The sequence below is a fragment of the Trichoderma breve genome, chromosome 6 (assembly GCF_028502605.1).
Source record: "Trichoderma breve strain T069 chromosome 6, whole genome shotgun sequence".
Classification (NCBI taxonomy): Eukaryota; Fungi; Ascomycota; class Sordariomycetes; order Hypocreales; family Hypocreaceae; genus Trichoderma; species Trichoderma breve.
In genome coordinates, this window is record NC_079237.1 from 3,584,746 (window position 1) to 3,602,102 (window position 17,357).

At 52.0% G+C, this 17,357-nt stretch overlaps 6 protein-coding genes across 6 annotated transcripts; 3 read left to right on the plus strand and 3 right to left on the minus strand.

Moving 5' to 3' along the window:
- Positions 1 to 1,350: 1,350 nt before the first annotated feature.
- T069G_10002 (uncharacterized protein) lies at positions 1,351 to 4,977 on the plus strand (the record flags this gene model as incomplete). Its single annotated transcript, XM_056177212.1, has 7 exons — positions 1,351 to 1,398; positions 1,843 to 3,291; positions 3,369 to 3,887; positions 3,955 to 4,033; positions 4,133 to 4,449; positions 4,510 to 4,753; positions 4,814 to 4,977. The coding sequence occupies 7 exons, from the start codon at positions 1,351 to 1,353 to the stop codon at positions 4,975 to 4,977; spliced, it is 2,820 nt and encodes a 939-aa protein (XP_056025690.1).
- Positions 4,978 to 6,711: 1,734 nt separating this feature from the next.
- Positions 6,712 to 7,769, minus strand: T069G_10003 (uncharacterized protein; the record flags this gene model as incomplete). The annotated part of the gene is made up of 2 exons (XM_056177213.1): positions 6,712 to 7,188; positions 7,251 to 7,769. The coding sequence occupies 2 exons, from the start codon at positions 7,767 to 7,769 to the stop codon at positions 6,712 to 6,714; spliced, it is 996 nt and encodes a 331-aa protein (XP_056025691.1).
- A 1,459-nt stretch (positions 7,770 to 9,228) lies between these two features.
- T069G_10004 (uncharacterized protein) lies at positions 9,229 to 12,150 on the minus strand (the record flags this gene model as incomplete). The annotated part of the gene is made up of 1 exon (XM_056177214.1): positions 9,229 to 12,150. One exon carries the CDS (start codon positions 12,148 to 12,150, stop codon positions 9,229 to 9,231), a length of 2,922 nt encoding a protein of 973 aa, XP_056025692.1.
- An 833-nt stretch (positions 12,151 to 12,983) lies between these two features.
- T069G_10005 (dcp1-like decapping family domain-containing protein) lies at positions 12,984 to 13,640 on the plus strand (the record flags this gene model as incomplete). Its single annotated transcript, XM_056177215.1, has 1 exon — positions 12,984 to 13,640. One exon carries the CDS (start codon positions 12,984 to 12,986, stop codon positions 13,638 to 13,640), a length of 657 nt encoding a protein of 218 aa, XP_056025693.1.
- A 433-nt stretch (positions 13,641 to 14,073) lies between these two features.
- Positions 14,074 to 15,094, minus strand: T069G_10006 (BAR domain-containing protein; the record flags this gene model as incomplete). The annotated part of the gene is made up of 5 exons (XM_056177216.1): positions 14,074 to 14,675; positions 14,737 to 14,810; positions 14,871 to 14,916; positions 14,973 to 15,023; positions 15,082 to 15,094. 5 exons carry the CDS (start codon positions 15,092 to 15,094, stop codon positions 14,074 to 14,076), a joined length of 786 nt encoding a protein of 261 aa, XP_056025694.1.
- Positions 15,095 to 15,286: 192 nt separating this feature from the next.
- On the plus strand, positions 15,287 to 16,123 carry T069G_10007 (peptidyl-tRNA hydrolase domain-containing protein; the record flags this gene model as incomplete). Its single annotated transcript, XM_056177217.1, has 1 exon — positions 15,287 to 16,123. One exon carries the CDS (start codon positions 15,287 to 15,289, stop codon positions 16,121 to 16,123), a length of 837 nt encoding a protein of 278 aa, XP_056025695.1.
- Between the last annotated feature and the right edge of the window lie 1,234 nt (positions 16,124 to 17,357).

Genomic DNA, 17,357 nt, shown 5'->3' on the forward strand with positions numbered 1-17,357 from the left:
CACTTTCATCACATTCGAGTTCTGATGGCTTTGAAAAAGAGACGCATGGGGGCCGAGGCTTGTTGCTTTTGGTGAGTGTGTTGCTGCATTTCCAAGGCTTTCGGTGAGGACGAGAGCCTGTAAAAGGGCGCGCGAGGAGGATGAGGATGGATGGCTGGATGGACAGAGAGAGAGAAACAAAGCCGCGTTCGTCAGTGTGTCTGTAAGTAGGCGAGAAGCGAGTAGCGAGAGGAGGGGACGGGAGGGGCACACAACATGGTGTTTTTATTAGATCAGATCCAATCACGATGATGATGCTGTGCTCCCACTGCACTGCACTCGTCCCAGAAAAGAAATTAAAGAGATACGAGTACAGAGAGAAAGAGAGAGAAAGACAACAAACAGGTGAAGCTATTCCGGATTCTGATTTCGGATTGTGATTCTGATATGGGCTCCTGCCCTCGATGCCGCTCTGGGCCGGGCCGGCATTCGTTCCGATATGCTGCCCGCCCAAGTGCCTGCGTGCATGTCACGACCTTGTTTGTGCACAACCTTGTCCAGCCCTTGTCAAACGTCCGCCAAAGCCTAGAATGGGGAAATTCCCCAGCCAACAGCCCGAAAGGAACTGCAACCGCAGCCGGGCTTGCAGCCTCAGTCGGGCCCCCTTGCGTCTGAGGCCTTTTTGGATCGGCAGCGGACCGGCGGTTTGTGGGCACAGCGGGCTCAACAGCTTCGCAATCCTGGCAAGCCTGGCATCTGGCCGCTCCTCGAACAGGCAGCGCTGCTCCAGACGCTTCAGCTCGGCCGACTAGCGAACACGGACGGCAGCGAGAGGCGCCATTTGTATGTACAGTACTCATAATAGTACTAGGAACCAGACTATCGCTGCAACAGCGTCTCTGGCGTCTCTGATGCCGCCGCCTGCGTCCCGATACTCTGGGCTCCCGGCCGTCGCCGCCATCGACGCTCATCATCGTACTCTCTTGTACAAGTACGGCGGGCCCCCTGCGGCTGGTCATCCCGGCTTCCCACCTTTCTGCTCCTCTTGTTTGGGCTCGACCTGAGAGGGCTGGATTGGACTGGACTGGACCAGACTGGACTGGTTCCTCTTCCCTTGTGCCTTGAGTCCAGTCTGCCTGTCTGTACTTGCAGGCTCCTTCGTCACTCTCACCCCCGTGCCCGCTCTTTCGCTTCTGCCCCCTCGGAGACGCTCCTGGGGGCCTTTGATCCATTGATCCAGTGGAAACACGTCCAGCGTGTCTGTGTCTGTCTTTGGCTGGTCCTCGAGCCTTGACGTGTGCAACACACCCTCCTGCGTTACATGTGCAAGCCCAGCGTTGCATGTACGAGTACGGTACGCTGCCCGCAGCCATGGAGACGGCCGTTGTGAGCTTACGCTCTCCTGACATTTCCGCACGGGTAAGTGACGTCTTATCCCCCTCTCCGGTCCTACGGGCCACGGGTGGCACACGATGCGAGCGTATCTTATGGGGCCGGCTGGTGGGTTGCCAATCCATTGAGTTGCTGAGTCGTTGCGTGCGTTGCTGCTGCTGCTGTCTCGGAGTCCCCTTCGCCCTTTTCGTCTTCTCAATGCCCTCGCACACACCCTACCAACACCCCCGGCTGTATGTATCATACCCAAGGTTTGACTCGTACCGACCGCTGCGTACATCTATCCTGTCTGTCCTGTCTGTACGCGGCGAATAGGATGAGCGACGCCTCGTCTCATCTTATTACCGCCGCAGATGCCCGGCCCCCCTTCTTCCTGCCGCGCCGGGGTTGGGTGCTCAACCGGACAATGCCATATCGGACACAGAGGGACAAGCCAGATTAGAAGTTGATTTTTGACCGGTTTCCTCACAGGCCCCATCCAGAGCAAAGCGAAAGTGGGCAGACGACGGCGACACGGCCTCCAATAGTACGACCTCAGCTGCCCGGCCCCGAGGCCGAGCCAAACTCAATGAGCCCAAAGGAGGCATTCGGTTGGCAGGTCCATCTCGCACGGATGCGGAATATGCGCCATCATCAACAGGCTCTGCTTGTGCAGCCACCAAAACACAACAACCTGGAGTGGTGGCGGGCCTATCAAGCCCCGGGCGAGTACTGGTACATGGCGAGCCCGTAGCCATCCCGCAACCTCAACCCCAGGCCTATCCAGATTCTCAGCTGCATACCAGCAGTCTGTCAGGCCACTCTTCCGTCGCCAAAGATTGCTATGCCGGGACTATTTCTCGCCAGGACAGCGATGCCATGTCGATCGCTTATACCACTGAACCTACGGCATTCAGTCACTACTCCACCACGTCTGCGACTTCTAACCCACATTTCCAGCAAAACCATTGGCCTGTTCAAGGCCAGCATGGCGATGCCCTCGGCCAGTCTCAGAATCGTCAAGTACCATTGAGTTTGCCTCCCCAGTCTGTGCCACTGCAATCGACTCAAGCCAATGGCGCAGTGTATCGGGGGCACCCAGTCTCACCGCAGCAACCGGGCCAGTTAAGCCAAGATATCGGTACCAACCTCGCAGCGCACTATCCAACTGGGCAATCATTTCCGCCAGCCTTTCCGAATCATTCTTTTGTGGTCCAATATATCCAGTATCATCAACCATACCCTCCTGCTCCTCCTCCTCCTCCCCATCATTATCAACAGTGCGTACCACATCCAGCAACTGGGCAACTTCCCATCCAGGCGCCACAAGTATATCCTTACCAAGGCCCGCAATATAATACGTCGCACATCTCAGCGGATACCAGACAACTTGGGCCTCCTCTTTTGACGCCTGTGCAATCAGTGGTTGAAAGACCCCAATTGCCCGAGAATCATCAACAGGCTTACCCGTTACAGCAGCCTAGTCGTCAATACTCCATTGTAGGAACAATGGACAGCACCATGTATCCTGGGCCTGAAGCTGAGGCAAGCGAAGTTGTTCACGTCCAAGACGACGTCTCGTATGAGCATCACACGCACATGACCGAAGCCGCTGAATGGCAAAACCCAATGGATTACATCACTGGCGAGACTCATGAAACTGGCGAATTTGGTGACGGCAACTCTGATGCTTCTGGAATTTCTGATACCATGGATATCCAATGCGATGTGCATGATGACAGCGAAGAACAAGATGACTCGCTGGGAACAGGTGAGAGACCGCAGGAGCTGGCGCCATCTATATCTATGAAAGAGGAGGATGCTGCATCGTCTTCGATTTCAAAACCGAAGCGAGGTCAACTGAGCCCTACTCATCGAAAGCAAACTGCAGAGACGAGAAAGATTAAGGCGTGTACGCGATGCCGGATGCAAAAGATGCGGGTGAGTTCCAACTTGGTTGCCCAAAACAATGCTTTTACAACGTGTTCCAATGACTGATAAACTCTACCATGCGACAGTGTCAAGTTGACGAGACAGACCCATCGGGAGACTGTGTAGGATGCAAGACCTTTTCAAAGACGTCGAAAAAGACCATCCACCGAATGCCGTGCTATCGCGGAAAGATTACAGATGCAGTCCTGTTCCGTGCTGGAGGGCTCGAGCTTACTAAACGCTGGAAAGGCACAGAGATGAAGGACGTGGGTGACCGAGTCAACCCCAGGGACGTCCGCACCGTTCTTTTTACTCTGGGCATATGCAAAGAGGAGGTCAAGATTGAAGTAGTCCAATTCAGGCCGCAGTCTGGGGACGTGACTGCGAGATTCTGGATGGATGGTGAGCAGGGGGTGCGAAAGAAGAAGGATTTGGCGCACTATTGCCTGGCTAACATTCAGAAAACGGCATCGTATTTTGAAGAGTACATTAAAAGGAACGCAGTGGAAGTCATGTTCAATGAGAAGGCAGGTGGGAGTGACGGGCCTGGAGACATTCTCGAGTCGACGTACGCTTATGCAATTCGTCGTTTCCAACTTCTCCGAGTATGTGACTTTCCATCTACGCCTTGATACTCAAGGTGGGTATAAGAATGCTAATAGAGTGAGGCAGAGAAAACCGTCACTTCCTGGCAAGGAGGAGAGAGAACTCAATCTCTTGGGCAATTTGTTCATCCTTTGGTTTGCCATGCGTAAGTGAAGAAAACTTCGTCCTTTTATTCTCCCCTTTCCTCTTGCTGGATGCTTTTCTTCCGTCGCCACCTCATCAACGTAACTAACAAGCGGCGTAGGCCACTCGACTGGGTCTTCGTGGATCCAGGGCAAGGAATTGTTGGGAATGAAGCCCGAAATAAGGGACGAAACGTACCCGCTATTTAAGAGGGTTTCAGTACCACGCATGATCCTTGCGCAGTTTGACAGTATCAACTACACCCGAATTCTCACCAAATACGGAAAGTTTGTCCTCACCGAGCTCGAGTCTCTCATGTCGCGGAACCAGCCAGAATATTTCTTTTTGGTTTATGTCTGCCTGTTTGTCCTTTTGCGAGAGGCGAGTTCGACAAGCGCAGACCGCTACCGTCACGCGCGGAATAATCACGGCCAAAGTGTAAGTGATTTACAACATATTCCTCACCAGCCCCTTATCTATCTTTTCTAACTCTTGCAGCTTCGTTATTCAATCCCGCAATTTGTAGAGAGCCTACATGACAGCTGCAACAATCTTCTTCAGCATTGGCACTATTATAATGCCAAGTCGTGGCCCAAGCCCAACGAAGCGGCTGATAGGTTCAATACTCATTTGGCCCACATTGAAGCGGCAGAATATAACCTTATGATGAAAGCGCTTACCGATCCCGCAGTGCAGCAACAGCTGGATATTTGGAGACATTACAAAGCGGATAATGGCCAAAGTGAGCGCCGATACCTTTTCAAACTACTAGAGTGGAAGATACTGACGCAATTGGACTCAGTAAAACAACCTGCTCCAAGCAATGTTGGAGGGAGGCCGTATGAGGGCCGTCAGGTCTTTTACGACTGGGATCACCCCTTCTATTGGGTTTCGCAGCTATTTGAGGAAAATTGGCAGCCTCATGCTACATACCGGGCAGAATCCGTTGATCCGCTGGCCAGGTAATGAAGCACGATGACGAGAGCCAGCACGAGTGGTGCATGCAAAGGATTCGCTGCATTGCATCATAGGTTCCATGATTGGTTATTTTACGGGGCTTTCAGGGATTAGATTCGGGAGGGATATTTACGGATCATCGCTCATTTGGGTTGCTTCTTTGACTGGACTACTAATACTTGATTTTTTATTGTCCACGTCACGATTAGCTGTGGGATTTATTCTGGGTATATGGGTTGGATATTCTGTGGGCTAAGATTGAACAAGGTCAATTGGGGCCAGTTGGCAAACATTCATTTGCCTTTGAAAAGCATTGAACAAGCACATGCAAGAACAAGTATAAAGTGAACTGGCAAAGAAAGGCTCGGTCACCAACAGAGGCATGTCGGCAACATCTGTCACATCTCAACCCACACCCTGTTGCTGCCAGCCAATCCCTGCATGCAAGTCAGCACAAGCGAATCCAACAAGCAGTTACAATGACAATGCAGTACTTTTGCCAGATGTCAACAGAGGTAGCCCAAGTATCGGTACATCAGACAAACAGACGGGGTTGCGAGAGAGCTTAGGCGTTTTGCCGGCGCATAAACGCCACCAACCCCAAACTGCAATGGTGTAATTAAAAACCCACGAGAATACAGTACAGGTTAAGCTCTGTTGATCATAGTAAGGGAAGGTAGTTTTATGTTGTTGGTCCAGGGGGGGCGTCCCAACAACAACTCACTAAATGCTAGTATAAACGCTTCTACCCCTTTTTTTTTTGTGACAGGTTGGTTCAACGGCGTCTTTTCCTTTTTCATCGTGTTAATGATGGGCTAGTTCTTTTAAGTATAGGCTGGTATGGGGTTTTGTTTGGTGTTCCCACCTTTTGCCGCCTGCGTTAGTTAGTTGGTTTAGTTAGTAATTTTTGACAGGCGGCTCGTCCCGTCCGAGTGCTTCTGAACGTGCATTAGTTGTTGAGACTACTGAGGGGAATAAAGAACTGGACCTTTACTTAGCCTGTTGGATGGGAAATGGAAAATACCATCGCTATTTCATACGAAATGGGGTGTATAGGGTATATCGTATCGAGGATTGTGCTTTGGAATGAATGGCTTGTAGACGATGTAAGACGATAAAAAGCTTGGTGGTGCGTAGTTGGAAGATGGACGGGATGTGACGCCGAGCGGCATTTTCACTCAAGAGCTACCGTAACAGTAGCAGAGGCTATTTAATGAGACAGTATCTCGCTCATTAGGTCTTGCGTATGGTTGTGCGAGTTTGGTGGAGATGTGCTGCACGTTTAAGTGTCAAGTGCGCGGTGTTAGTCATGATGAGTTGCTCATGATACGAATGAACACATCAGGCCTGTACAAAGCTCAAGGTTTACTAAAGAACTTTCCAATTGCGCTCTCGACTTATACTACCCGCTGTCTTGTCTAGCTAATCCCTTGATCACTGACACTAAGGTGTAAAGACGTAAAGGGTTGTCTAGAAAGGAAGGCAAGAAAAGTCCCAAATGGGGATCGAGATTGTAAAGAAAGACCAAGATTGTTCAAACCCACCCAACATACAAAGCAAGCCCCCGAAACCCGCATATTGTCCCAAAGGGAGCAAATTAATCAAAAGAAAATGAGAAGAAGTAAAGACCCAAACTGCAATCCCAATTCGACCAACGCACCATCTCCCCTTCTCAAGACTCTCCCCATCAAGACTCCAGTGTCCTCGCCCAACTGTGCTCCTCATAGACGCCAACCATAGTCACTAACGTGGTCTACGCCTATTCTCACGCACCAGAACTGGCCGCATCCTCATCTTCACCTCGAATCTCGTGACAAAGTCCGCATCCGGCTGCACAAATCCAGCACTGGCCCAGCCCTCCTCAGGCCACTCCTCGTCGGCGGAAATGACTTCTCTAAAGCTGGTTCCATAGCCACGAGAACGGTAGAGATTTATCCGGCTACCATTGCTAGGCCGATTACAAACCCACATCCTTTGACGGTGTTCCCTTTCACGCTCATCCTCGCCGTGGGTCTGGCGTACAACTTCCAAGGCCTCCTTGAGATCCGCATACTCCTTTTCCATTTTCCACGTCTCATACTCTGTTGGCAGCGTAACTTGAATCAATTCTTCGAGTGACGCATGCTCGTAAAAGTCTCTCATTCTGATGGCTTCATTCCAGCGGACCACTTGAAGACGGTTCTGCGGCACAAGCAAGGCATTCACCTTGGCAGAGTCGGGCTGCTCTCACGTGTTAGTCGAGTAATTCACAATAGATATATATCATGTTGACACCATCTTACCGCGTCGCCATTGAAATGCTGCTCTATCTGAGCTGCTCTATCCATTGGTGGAGGGGGTCCCATGCCCGTCAGGAGTCTCCGAATCTCGAGTCGCCCATACTCCTGAATCTCCTCGCGATTCAGCGAATAGTCTGCAATTTCGCTTTCCAATCGGTGCGCGTGGAGAGCTCGGTGAAGCCTGCTCTGGGTGGCTGTGGATTGTAGCCAACGGGGGGGTCGTCTAGAGAGCGGTCTCTCCGTCTCTATACCAGGCATTAACTCTATGGTCGATGTCTCTGGGGTTGGCGCTTCGGTGGTTGAGTCGACTTCCATTGGTGTTTCTGGCGTCGGTTGTTCTGACATAAAGAACGCCAGCATCTCCGCTTCCAACTGCTCGTCTGGCGTCAGCCCTTCTACGGGCAGTTGCTGCAATGGCGTCTGCGGTTCCTCCGACATATCCCAATTGGATGTCTCCTCTACCACTGACTCTTGCAGTGGTGCCTCTTCCATGGGCTCATCGTGTATCCGGTGCTCTTCCATCTTATACGCTCTCTTGTCGTAAATAACCAATATTCGACAAGGAACGGAACGCTGGCTCGCTATAGGCAAGCATATAACTTCGAGGACGAGATGCAATGGCAAATCAATCGTCCAATTCCGCTCTCTGGAGTAGTGGACTTTAAGTCTGTAGGACTGACACCTGACAGCGACGAAAAGACTTTGTGGATGGTACCAAGTCTAGAGAAACCATCCAGGTGTCCACCTGCCAGATCTATCAGCAAACCATGCTTCCTGAGCAAGCGTACCTGGAGCGAAAGTAAGTAAAAGGGCGTCTAGAATCGGAGGGAAAAAAACAATAGCCCAAGAGATAGCGCTGGTGCCTCTGATGATGAGGTTTCCTCGGAAGTCGCTTCAAGAGAGAAAGATAATTAGAGAGGAAGAGAGGGAGAGAAGGGAGAGAAGGGAGAGAGATGGCAGATGCCAAGGCAAACCAAAAGAGAGAGACAAAAAAAGAGAAAAGGTTAAAGATGGCATGTAAAGTCAAGAATCCGCCTCCCCTCAGAGCAGTGCCTGCCAGACGAACCAATCCCCAGACCGCCTCCCCAGCCTCTCAGCATTTCTCTGCACTGTGCCATTCCCAAATGCTGTCTTGCCCTGTGGTCATGTGCAGGATAAGGGAAAAGAAGACGATAGATGCAAAAATAAAGTTGAAAAGTAAATTTGGAGAATCTGGAGTCTATGCAAACCCACAAGGGCGCCCCGTTTGTAGTCGATACCGTCCGGTGAGGAATCTACGGCACGTGCCCTCCTCTCCTTGCCAGACATTATATGGGATAAAGGCATTCAACGATATTGTGGGAGATAATATGTGAAGTGAATAGTAAGTAGCAGAAACATATAGTGACAAGCATTGTTCAGTAACAACCTTAGGATGTCTCCTGAAAAACAGCCTCAGTACATTCACCATCTCGATGAAACGCGAGTCACAGAAATGCAAGCACTCTCCTAAACTCTGTCCAAAGCTTTCTCTTAAGTACACGCCCCATATCTCTCAAGTACACCCCCATATTCACAGTCTCGGAGCTCCATAAAGGCATCACAGCTCCGTAAGGGCATCACAGCCCTATCATGATACACGAACAGAAAGTATGACACAGCCGCTCGAGAAAAGAAGAACGTAAGGGCACCACAGCCCTATAATGACACACGAACAGAAAGTATATCAAAGCCGCTGCGTCTCGAGAGAACAAGAAAAGCCCACACAGTAACAACAAGAAGAAAAGCCCACAGTAACAAGAACAACTACTCATAAACTCATTCTATATATGTACTTCCAGCATGGTATCCATAGCATGAATCAGCATCACAGCACCAAACACCCTCGAAATAACTTTATATATGTTCTAACCCCCCTCCCCTGCCCTCACAGTCAAGCAACTCAACGCCATCGCATCTTCCTCCACCCCGGCCTGACCCGCCTTGCCTCCCGGACGAGCATCTAGCTCCGATCATCCTTCTTCAAAAACATTTCCAAGACGACCCGCTCCCGGTCCTTTTTCGTCTTATCCTTGTCATCACTCGTCCGGAACAGCAGCGGGCTCACAATCTCCGCATATCTCCTCTCCCTCACCCTCCTCTTCCTAGCGGCCTCCGTCTCTCCAGGGCGGAAACTTAGCCGCCGAGTCAATGCACCGAGTGCCGGCGACGGCTGAGTTGCGGGGTTGAGCTCGCCGACCACGCGGGAGAGTGTAGCCGTCAAAAAGACGAATGCAATGTTATGACTCGGAGACATTGAGAGCAAGTCGAGGATGTGGTTCTTCACATCCGGCCACGATGCTACCGGCAATGTAGTCAGGTTGGGCAATTCGATTGAGAGCTTAGCCCAGAGATGCGGTGGAATGAGCCCGTCCATGAGGGATTCGAGGAACAACAGCAAGATGGATGAGTAAACCTCCAACTTTTGCGTTGACAAGAGTTCCACTGGTAGAGCATCCGCCAGGGGCGAATTCGTGTCCAGTGCGGAGATGAGGGCTGCCTTTAGTTCGTCTAGTTTTGCGGCTTCCACAGTCCATGTCGACGCATCCAATGGCCAGCCGGGATCTCGCGGCACAGTCAAGTCCTCCAGCATCGCCTCGTCGGCTATACATCGCTCAGCTGCGGTCTGAATGGCCTCTGTAAGCTTAAAGAGTTCTCGTGGTGCGGAGCAATGCACATCCCAGTCGTAGGTAATGGTCCCTTGAATGCCCTTTTCCTTGACAAATTTTCGGATTCCGTATTCCGGTACTCGAATCAGCTCGTCAATCGACCGGCCGAAACAGCTGGGGAGCCAGGTCCCGTGTACGGGAACAAAATGGTCCTTGCCACCCTCGACACGTAGTACCAAAACCCCATCCAACTTGCAACTGGCATCGTTGAGCGCGCGAACATGTGGAATCTCGCAGACGCGCGCCTCGACTATAGCCAGTATCGTCTCGCCCGGTTCGAGCGTCACTGATGACCCAAGCTTGCTCTTACTGCCATCCTCATCAGGCCGGTGGAAAGACGTCGTTAACCATTGTGAAGAGCCCATATCATCTTCGCTCGTCTGTGTCTCGTGAAGGAACTCAAAGCTAGCAGCTGCACTACTAGTGTTGGCAATGGTTATCGAGCACGAGTGCGTCTCAAAGAAGCCGACATAGCCAAAATCAACGACACCATCCGTATGGCCGTGGCCGCCTTCTACGATAAGAGTAACGCCAGGCCTGCCCTCATTTTCGGCTCGATCCAGCTCGAAAGCAATTTCCGAGTGGATTTTAGCCTTCTTTTCTGGATCAACGGCGTCATAACGTAGAGTAAATATAGATGTGACTGGCTTATGATCCGAAGACGTGATCCGCTGATGCGAGGTGTAGAGTTCGAGAGAGATTTGATCTTGATCGCCATCGTCTGCTTCCGCTCCAGTGTCGTTTATATCATACTCTTCATATTCATCGTATGCCTCACTGGATGCTGCCTTTGGCGGCTGTTCCTCTCCATCGGTGTCGGGATCATAGCTAAAGAGAACATCGTCATCTTCCTCGATCCCTCTCGCCCTCATCTCGTCGTCCTTTTGTTTGGCCTCTTTCAACTCCTCTACTATCTTCTCGTACGCCTCCTTGTCCTTGCGTGTCCTGTAGAGGACCCGATCGCACCAGCTAGGCGCCCTCTGCTTCTCGCTCGTATCAAATAAGCCAAAAGTACCGACATCGTACTTGAAAGTTGGTAGGAATGAAATAGAACCTTCTCTCCAGCCGTCGTGGAACAGTTTATGTTGCTTAATCACTCGCCTCAGTTGGTCATGCGGTAGAAGCGAGTCGATGGTTGCCTGTAGAGAAGCCGGATCCTGGCTGGGGTCCTCAGGGAAATCGTCTGGATCTGGCAGATCTGGCAGGGAGCTTTCCGAGTCAAAGCTTTGGTCAAAGCTATGGTCTCTTGAATGCATTGACGACATTGTAGTCGTCTCGTCGTCGCTTTCTGATGACCTCATGACTATGATGCCATCGCCGCCCTCGATAGGGGGAGGCTTATCGTTGCTCAAATCGTACTCTCCTCGGGCATGTAATGTGAGGAGCCTTCGAATGTCATCTCCCGGTAGGCCATCGAGGCGGAAGTTCATGTCTCCAAACCAAAATGCGAAGTCCTCATCTCCAATCCTGTCGCCATCATCATCAGACACGCCTGAAATCACGATTGGATCGAACTGGGTTTTCGACACAATCTGCCCAACATCCCAGCACCGTCTGTTGAGAGAAGCCGAGTCTGCGCCACTAGCGAGATGGCAATTGACGAAGAGGAGCTTTGTAGTTTCGCCCAGTACAAGGCGAGTGGCCACGGCGCCTTTGTTTCCAAAGTATCCGAGCAGTCCTGTTCCGACCTGCTGCGTAGAAACATTGCTTATTGAAGGGGCGATCGTGGGAGAGGCGTAAATCAAGAGCAACAGACCCGTCATCTGCTCAGACACAACAAGCTGATATCCTTGGGGTATTGCTGCCTCTAGCGCTGCCGTCCACTTCTCCATGGGCCCATTATCGGCGTAGATCCGATTCATGTACTCTCTTGTCTGGTTGAGATCCACCACTTCTTGCAATCCCAGCACATAGAGATCAAATCCGACGTTGTCCCCTACTCGTCTTGGCTCGGAGGTTGGTGCAGCACCGGAGATGTCGAGGGCCGAGAGGCCATTGCCAACTTCAGCATCTTCAGTGAACCAGCTAGCAAGATCCTTGTCGGTGCCGGTGCATGCCGCTACATTCCAAGTGCCCACTTTGACTCGGATCTGGCTCGGACGAAGGTATTCGGAGCGGCGAGACAGGACAGCCCTGGCGAGAGACTGGGGAACACCGACTTCAACGGGGTCCGAGGCGATGGACTGGCTGGTCGGCTCTCTGATGGACTCGGCCATTGTGTAGTATGACAGCGACGACGAAGAAGAAGATCGTTGAATGCGACGTCGCTACCTCTCAAGGTCGTGGATCTTCTTGCCGCTGCCTGGCTGCTAGATCATGATGCGGCGATTGCAGTTGCGGTTGCGATTGCGACGCAGATAGGCGTAAGGCGGCCGCATATATGAATGGTTAAAGGTACCTATGCGCAGTACTCGGTAAAACTGCAGCAATTGATGGACGTGATATGAATCAGAGACTATGAAGGAGTATCAGCATCAATAATGGTAGAAGAGCTTTGTTGAATGGACAAAGAAGTGTAGCAGTTTGTAGTTGACAGGGTAAGGTAGAGATGGAGAACGACGAGCTTCCCCGTACTCGTACTCAGGCCATTCATTAGAGCTCGCGTCAATGCCGGGAATAGGCTGCTCAGGTCCCTATCGATAAGCTCTTGCGCTATTGAGCACTACAGCTGCTATCTGCCCCTCTTAGGCCTAGCTCTCGGGCTACTGTAATAGCTCTCAGCTCCGACTTGGATATCCAACCTTGGACTGTCATCTGCATCCACAGATTGCAAACAACGACTCTACGCATCCTCACCGCCATCATACTCACCACTAACACATCTTCTACATATATCTACAGCAGTCGCCGTTCTCACCTTATACCAGATCCTCCTTCTCACCTTGTTGCTTGCCTCAGGACAGCCTCAACTTCATCATACCACACTCTCCGTCCTTGATTAAATACATCGGCCTCATTGTTGTTATTGCTTCCTCTCTGCCAACCACTGCATACATAGCAGCCCCCTCCCACTCCTCCATCCTCACTCTCCCAAATCACCCTCCCAACCATGAGTCGTCCAACGCCGCGTAAGTCGCGGCACAACCGCCATCCTTCAAACCGCATCCCCGCCATCTCCGACTACGAATCCGACGCCGCAGTCATGACCTCCGCCTACGAGGCTCCCCCGCCACGAACAAACACCGAGCTCAACCTCTCCGTCCTGCAGCGCTACCTCCCCTCCATCAGCAGGATCCTCAGCATCGCCGCAAACGCCGTCGTCTACACCTTCGACGCCGCCGCCCAGAGCTGGGAAAAGTCCGGCATCGAGGGCACCATGTTCGTCTGTGCGCAGACGCCGCTGCCCGAGGACGCCGACCACCGGCCGAGAGCGTGCGTCTTTGTGCTGAGCCGCCGTGGCTTGGATAACGTGGTTGTCGATCTGGCGCGGGTTGGTCATGTGGAACTTATGGGGGAGCTGGTGATTCTGAAAGTTGAAGGCGACTGGGAAGCGGACGAGAAGGTGCTTGGAGTGTGGATTCACAATGACGAAGAAAATACAAGGGCAACGAATGGGGCTATTATTGAGGAGAGCTGGAAGATTGCGCGAGCCGCTGGGACGGTGTCAAACGAGGGACCAGAAGCTGGGCCAGCGATGCAGGCAATAGGACGGCCGCTAACGCTTAACGAGCTGTTTGGGAGACAGAAGGAGGCTACTGGAAGCTGAGCGAGGCAATTACACGGAGTTGAGCTTTAACTGGACATGAACTTGAGCATCATTACGAAGAGGAGACTGGGTTACATCCAAATATCGAATTCGCTACGAGGGAGGGAGATTGGCGGGATCTGGCTACAAAAGGCCCATTCGTTCAAAGAGACTGCGACTAAAAGATGTCGTCAGAACCATTTTGCCCAGATCCCTTCTTCAGCCATAGTGAGAAAGGAATTGTTATCTCATTACCCGGAACATACTGCCCTACCACAGGCACACTTCCGGCGTTCAAAGTGCCAGTCTATCCATAGACTCGTCCTGAGCAACCAATATCTAGATACAATAAACAAACAATCCATACGCCGATTAGCTTTGTAATTCGCAACTCCTCGCTCCCTAGTCGCCTCTTCTTTGATCCTTGTTTTAAAACACTGTGGCCCATGTCCAATTACACCGTTCCGCTAATACTCAGCTCCCGAATCTCCTGCAGCACCTGCTCCACTCTTGCATCAAGATGACCCTCTGCGTACAAATCTCGAGTATCCGCATCCAGGTATTGCTGTACTTGCGCCATACGCGAGTAGGCTTCTGCGCAGAACCGCAGCTGAATCTTGACCAGGGCTTCAAAGCTGGGATCCAGGTAGGGCACACGCAGGTCAATCAGCTGCGGCAACTCGGTGGTGAGCTGCTCATTCAACTGCTCGTACACGGCCTTTGACATTTCCAGCTCCTTCTCCGTCCGCGGCAGCTTAGTGGCATCCTTGTCTGGCTTCTCGACCAGCTTCTTCACCTTGGCTCGCAGAGCGTCGTAGTCGAGAAGCTTGTGCGAGCGCTTCTTGATACATTCGTTGACGTCGGGGAAGTAGGCGCAGAACCGGGCAATGGGGTCGAGCACCGTCATTCGGTAAGGGCCGTCGAGGGCTTTGATGGTTTCGGCGTCGAGGTCTTCGACGGCCTGCTTGTAGCTCCTGCTAACGCCATCCTTCGCACCGGAGTCGCCGTAAAACGCATCTATCGTCTCGGCGATTCTCATCTGTGAAGCTGTCATGGCTGGGTTTTGGTCGGGCATGTTAGTCGGGCGCTCGGAACGTTCGGCCGGGCGTCTACCTACCTCTCAAAGAGTCCAGGTAGCCCTTTGATTCTTTCTGCAGCCGCAGTGCAGCTGTTTCCATCGTCTTGAACCGTCTGCAGTTGGGTCAGCACGTGCCATCCCTCGCCCAGCAGCTTGATTCCCCTATATCTAACCTCTCTTCGACCTCGTAATCGCGATCGTTTGTCTTTTCCACATGCCCTACAACCACAAGATCAGAATACTGTCCCAAATGAATGGCTATCAGCGCTGCTCACCCGTCTTCATCATCACCTGCGTCGTCGCGCGGTTCACATTCTTCTTGAATCCTAGAAGCCCGTCAGCCCCTCTCCCTCTCTCTCAGCGGGGCATCCGCAAGCTCCGTACCCGCCCACGACATGTTGACTGTCTTGTTCGCTGGTTAATAAGACTGATATACTTCTGCTCTATCGCAAGTATCGAGGACTGCAGGGTATTTCTTTGCCGGTTTGTTCTGGTGCTTGTTCGATTGATTGCGACGGGATGACGGAGTAAGGAGTTTGAGAGGCTTAAGAGCTGGACAAAGTGACGACTGAGCTGGGGCCCAGCCACGATGCTCCGCCCAATCGGCTCATCGACGTCAGCGATGGACAGCTCAGCCACACCTGGAAAATCCATCTTCCGCTACTCTGTGCACTGCGTCTCACGTGAGAGCCATCAACTTTTCTTTACTTGTTCCATCCAGGTCCAAATCCGGTTCATGATTTGCAAGCGGGAGCGGAATCGGCGGGGATTCTTTGAGTTTCTGCTCGATGCGGAAAGCATGTTAAAATTCAACCCTCGATTCCTCATCGTCAGCCTCGGGAATCCACTGCCAAAATACGAGAGTCTACATTCGGCCGGCCACTTTGTCCTCAATGGCCTCGCAAAGACGCTTCACCTGCCGGCCTTTCGCGAGGTGACGCTGGGCAGGCAGTCTTGCTTGGTATCTCAGGGCCCAAAGTACATTCTCGTGCAGTCTCCGACGTATATGAACACCTCTGGAGGCTTTGTGGCGAATGCATGGCAGGAAACCGTCCGGAAATACGGTGCCGAATCACTCGGGCTAGTGGTTGTTCACGATGAGCTGGAAAAGGACTTTGGGGTGGTCAAGCTTCTGCCGTGGGACCGCAGTCCGCGTGGGCACAACGGCGTCAAGAGCGTGAGAGGCTCGTTATCGCAGAAAAAGTATCCGGAATCACTCTTTGCCCGCGTTGCCGTCGGCATCGGGCGTCCTGAGGAACGAGATGCAGCTACGGTGAGCCGTTATGTGCTCAATAAAATCTCTCGTGAGCACCGAACGACGTTAGAGGAAGAAACGCCTTGGGATGTCGCAAAGTGTCTCATGGAACTGGAGAATCAGTGGAGAATTGACGTCCAGGGCGGTTCGGGAGGAACCACAGAGCCATGATTAGCGTTTTGCTCTTCTTGTTCTTCATCATCTCCCTGCTTGATTCACGTCTTTTCGATGGGCAAATCATATCTCTAAGCGACATCATTGGGCATCATCTGGAAGCAGGCCGTTGCAATTAGAGGATGAGCGTGTCCGCAAGGAACCGGACCGCCACTTGATATCGACTTGGATTCGATGTCATCTTACAGTAGAGGAACGATTCATCAAGCTAGATACACCACCAAATCGGGATCTTGACAGGGATTAGGAGCAAATCCAGAGACAGTGCTCTGCCCTTTGACTTGTCTTGTCGCTGTGTGATTCCAGCAAGTGCGGGAGAAAGCCAAATCTCCCCGAGAGCCTCACCATGCTGCACTGCATTCTAGAAAGGCAAAATAGCGGAGGTCATGTTTTAATCAGACATGTCACCTCTTGAGATATCATCTTACATCAACAACTGGGAAGCGGTTAGAGCCGTGTGATGAATGAACTCACAAGCCAGTGTTGCAAGAATGTGTCCGATCGGAGGCTCGACTCAAGACCAACACGGTCTCCTATTATTCCAAATCTTTGTTAATTTGCCATGTGTCTTACACCAAGCACTGCTGTGAACCACCGGCATCGGACTCGTTTGAATGCATTGCTTGGTCGGGACCCCGAAACTCTGTTTATACTGTGGATATCTGATATGCATGTGAAAGTGAGATTTACTCGAATCGTGTCTTTGCAAGCTCTTATTCATCCACCGTGGCTGACACCATACGAAAGTATACATCGACTTTTCATGATCGATGTCTCAGACCACGTTCGCCTTACCCGGGACGTACGGGGAGCGAGCTGGAGATATCCGGGGGAAGACGTGGAGGAGGCATCCTTGGCATCACAAGCTGGACAGCCATCAGGCACAACCTCACGACGCTAAGGCCAGCCCCCCACAAGCGCGGCATTCCAGAGATAAGGAATGACGGCCCAATCAGCGGCACCGGACTGTGGCTGTTTGGGCATTATCTCGCCCGGGGTGCCATGCGTCTAAGGGAGCCAAGGGGAGCGTCTACACCAGACAGGGAATAGGTTCCGTCGCCCCAAGGATGAGAGGCTTGGAGACAGATGCCACTGATAAGAGCCATGTGGTGTGTAAGGCCTCGGCGGATAAGCACAAATGGCTTCGCGTAAGGGCCATGAGATTGTCCGCCCCATGCAGATACAGACACAAGCCAGACGCTTTTGCTATCGGGCAGTCGTGCAGGCAGGG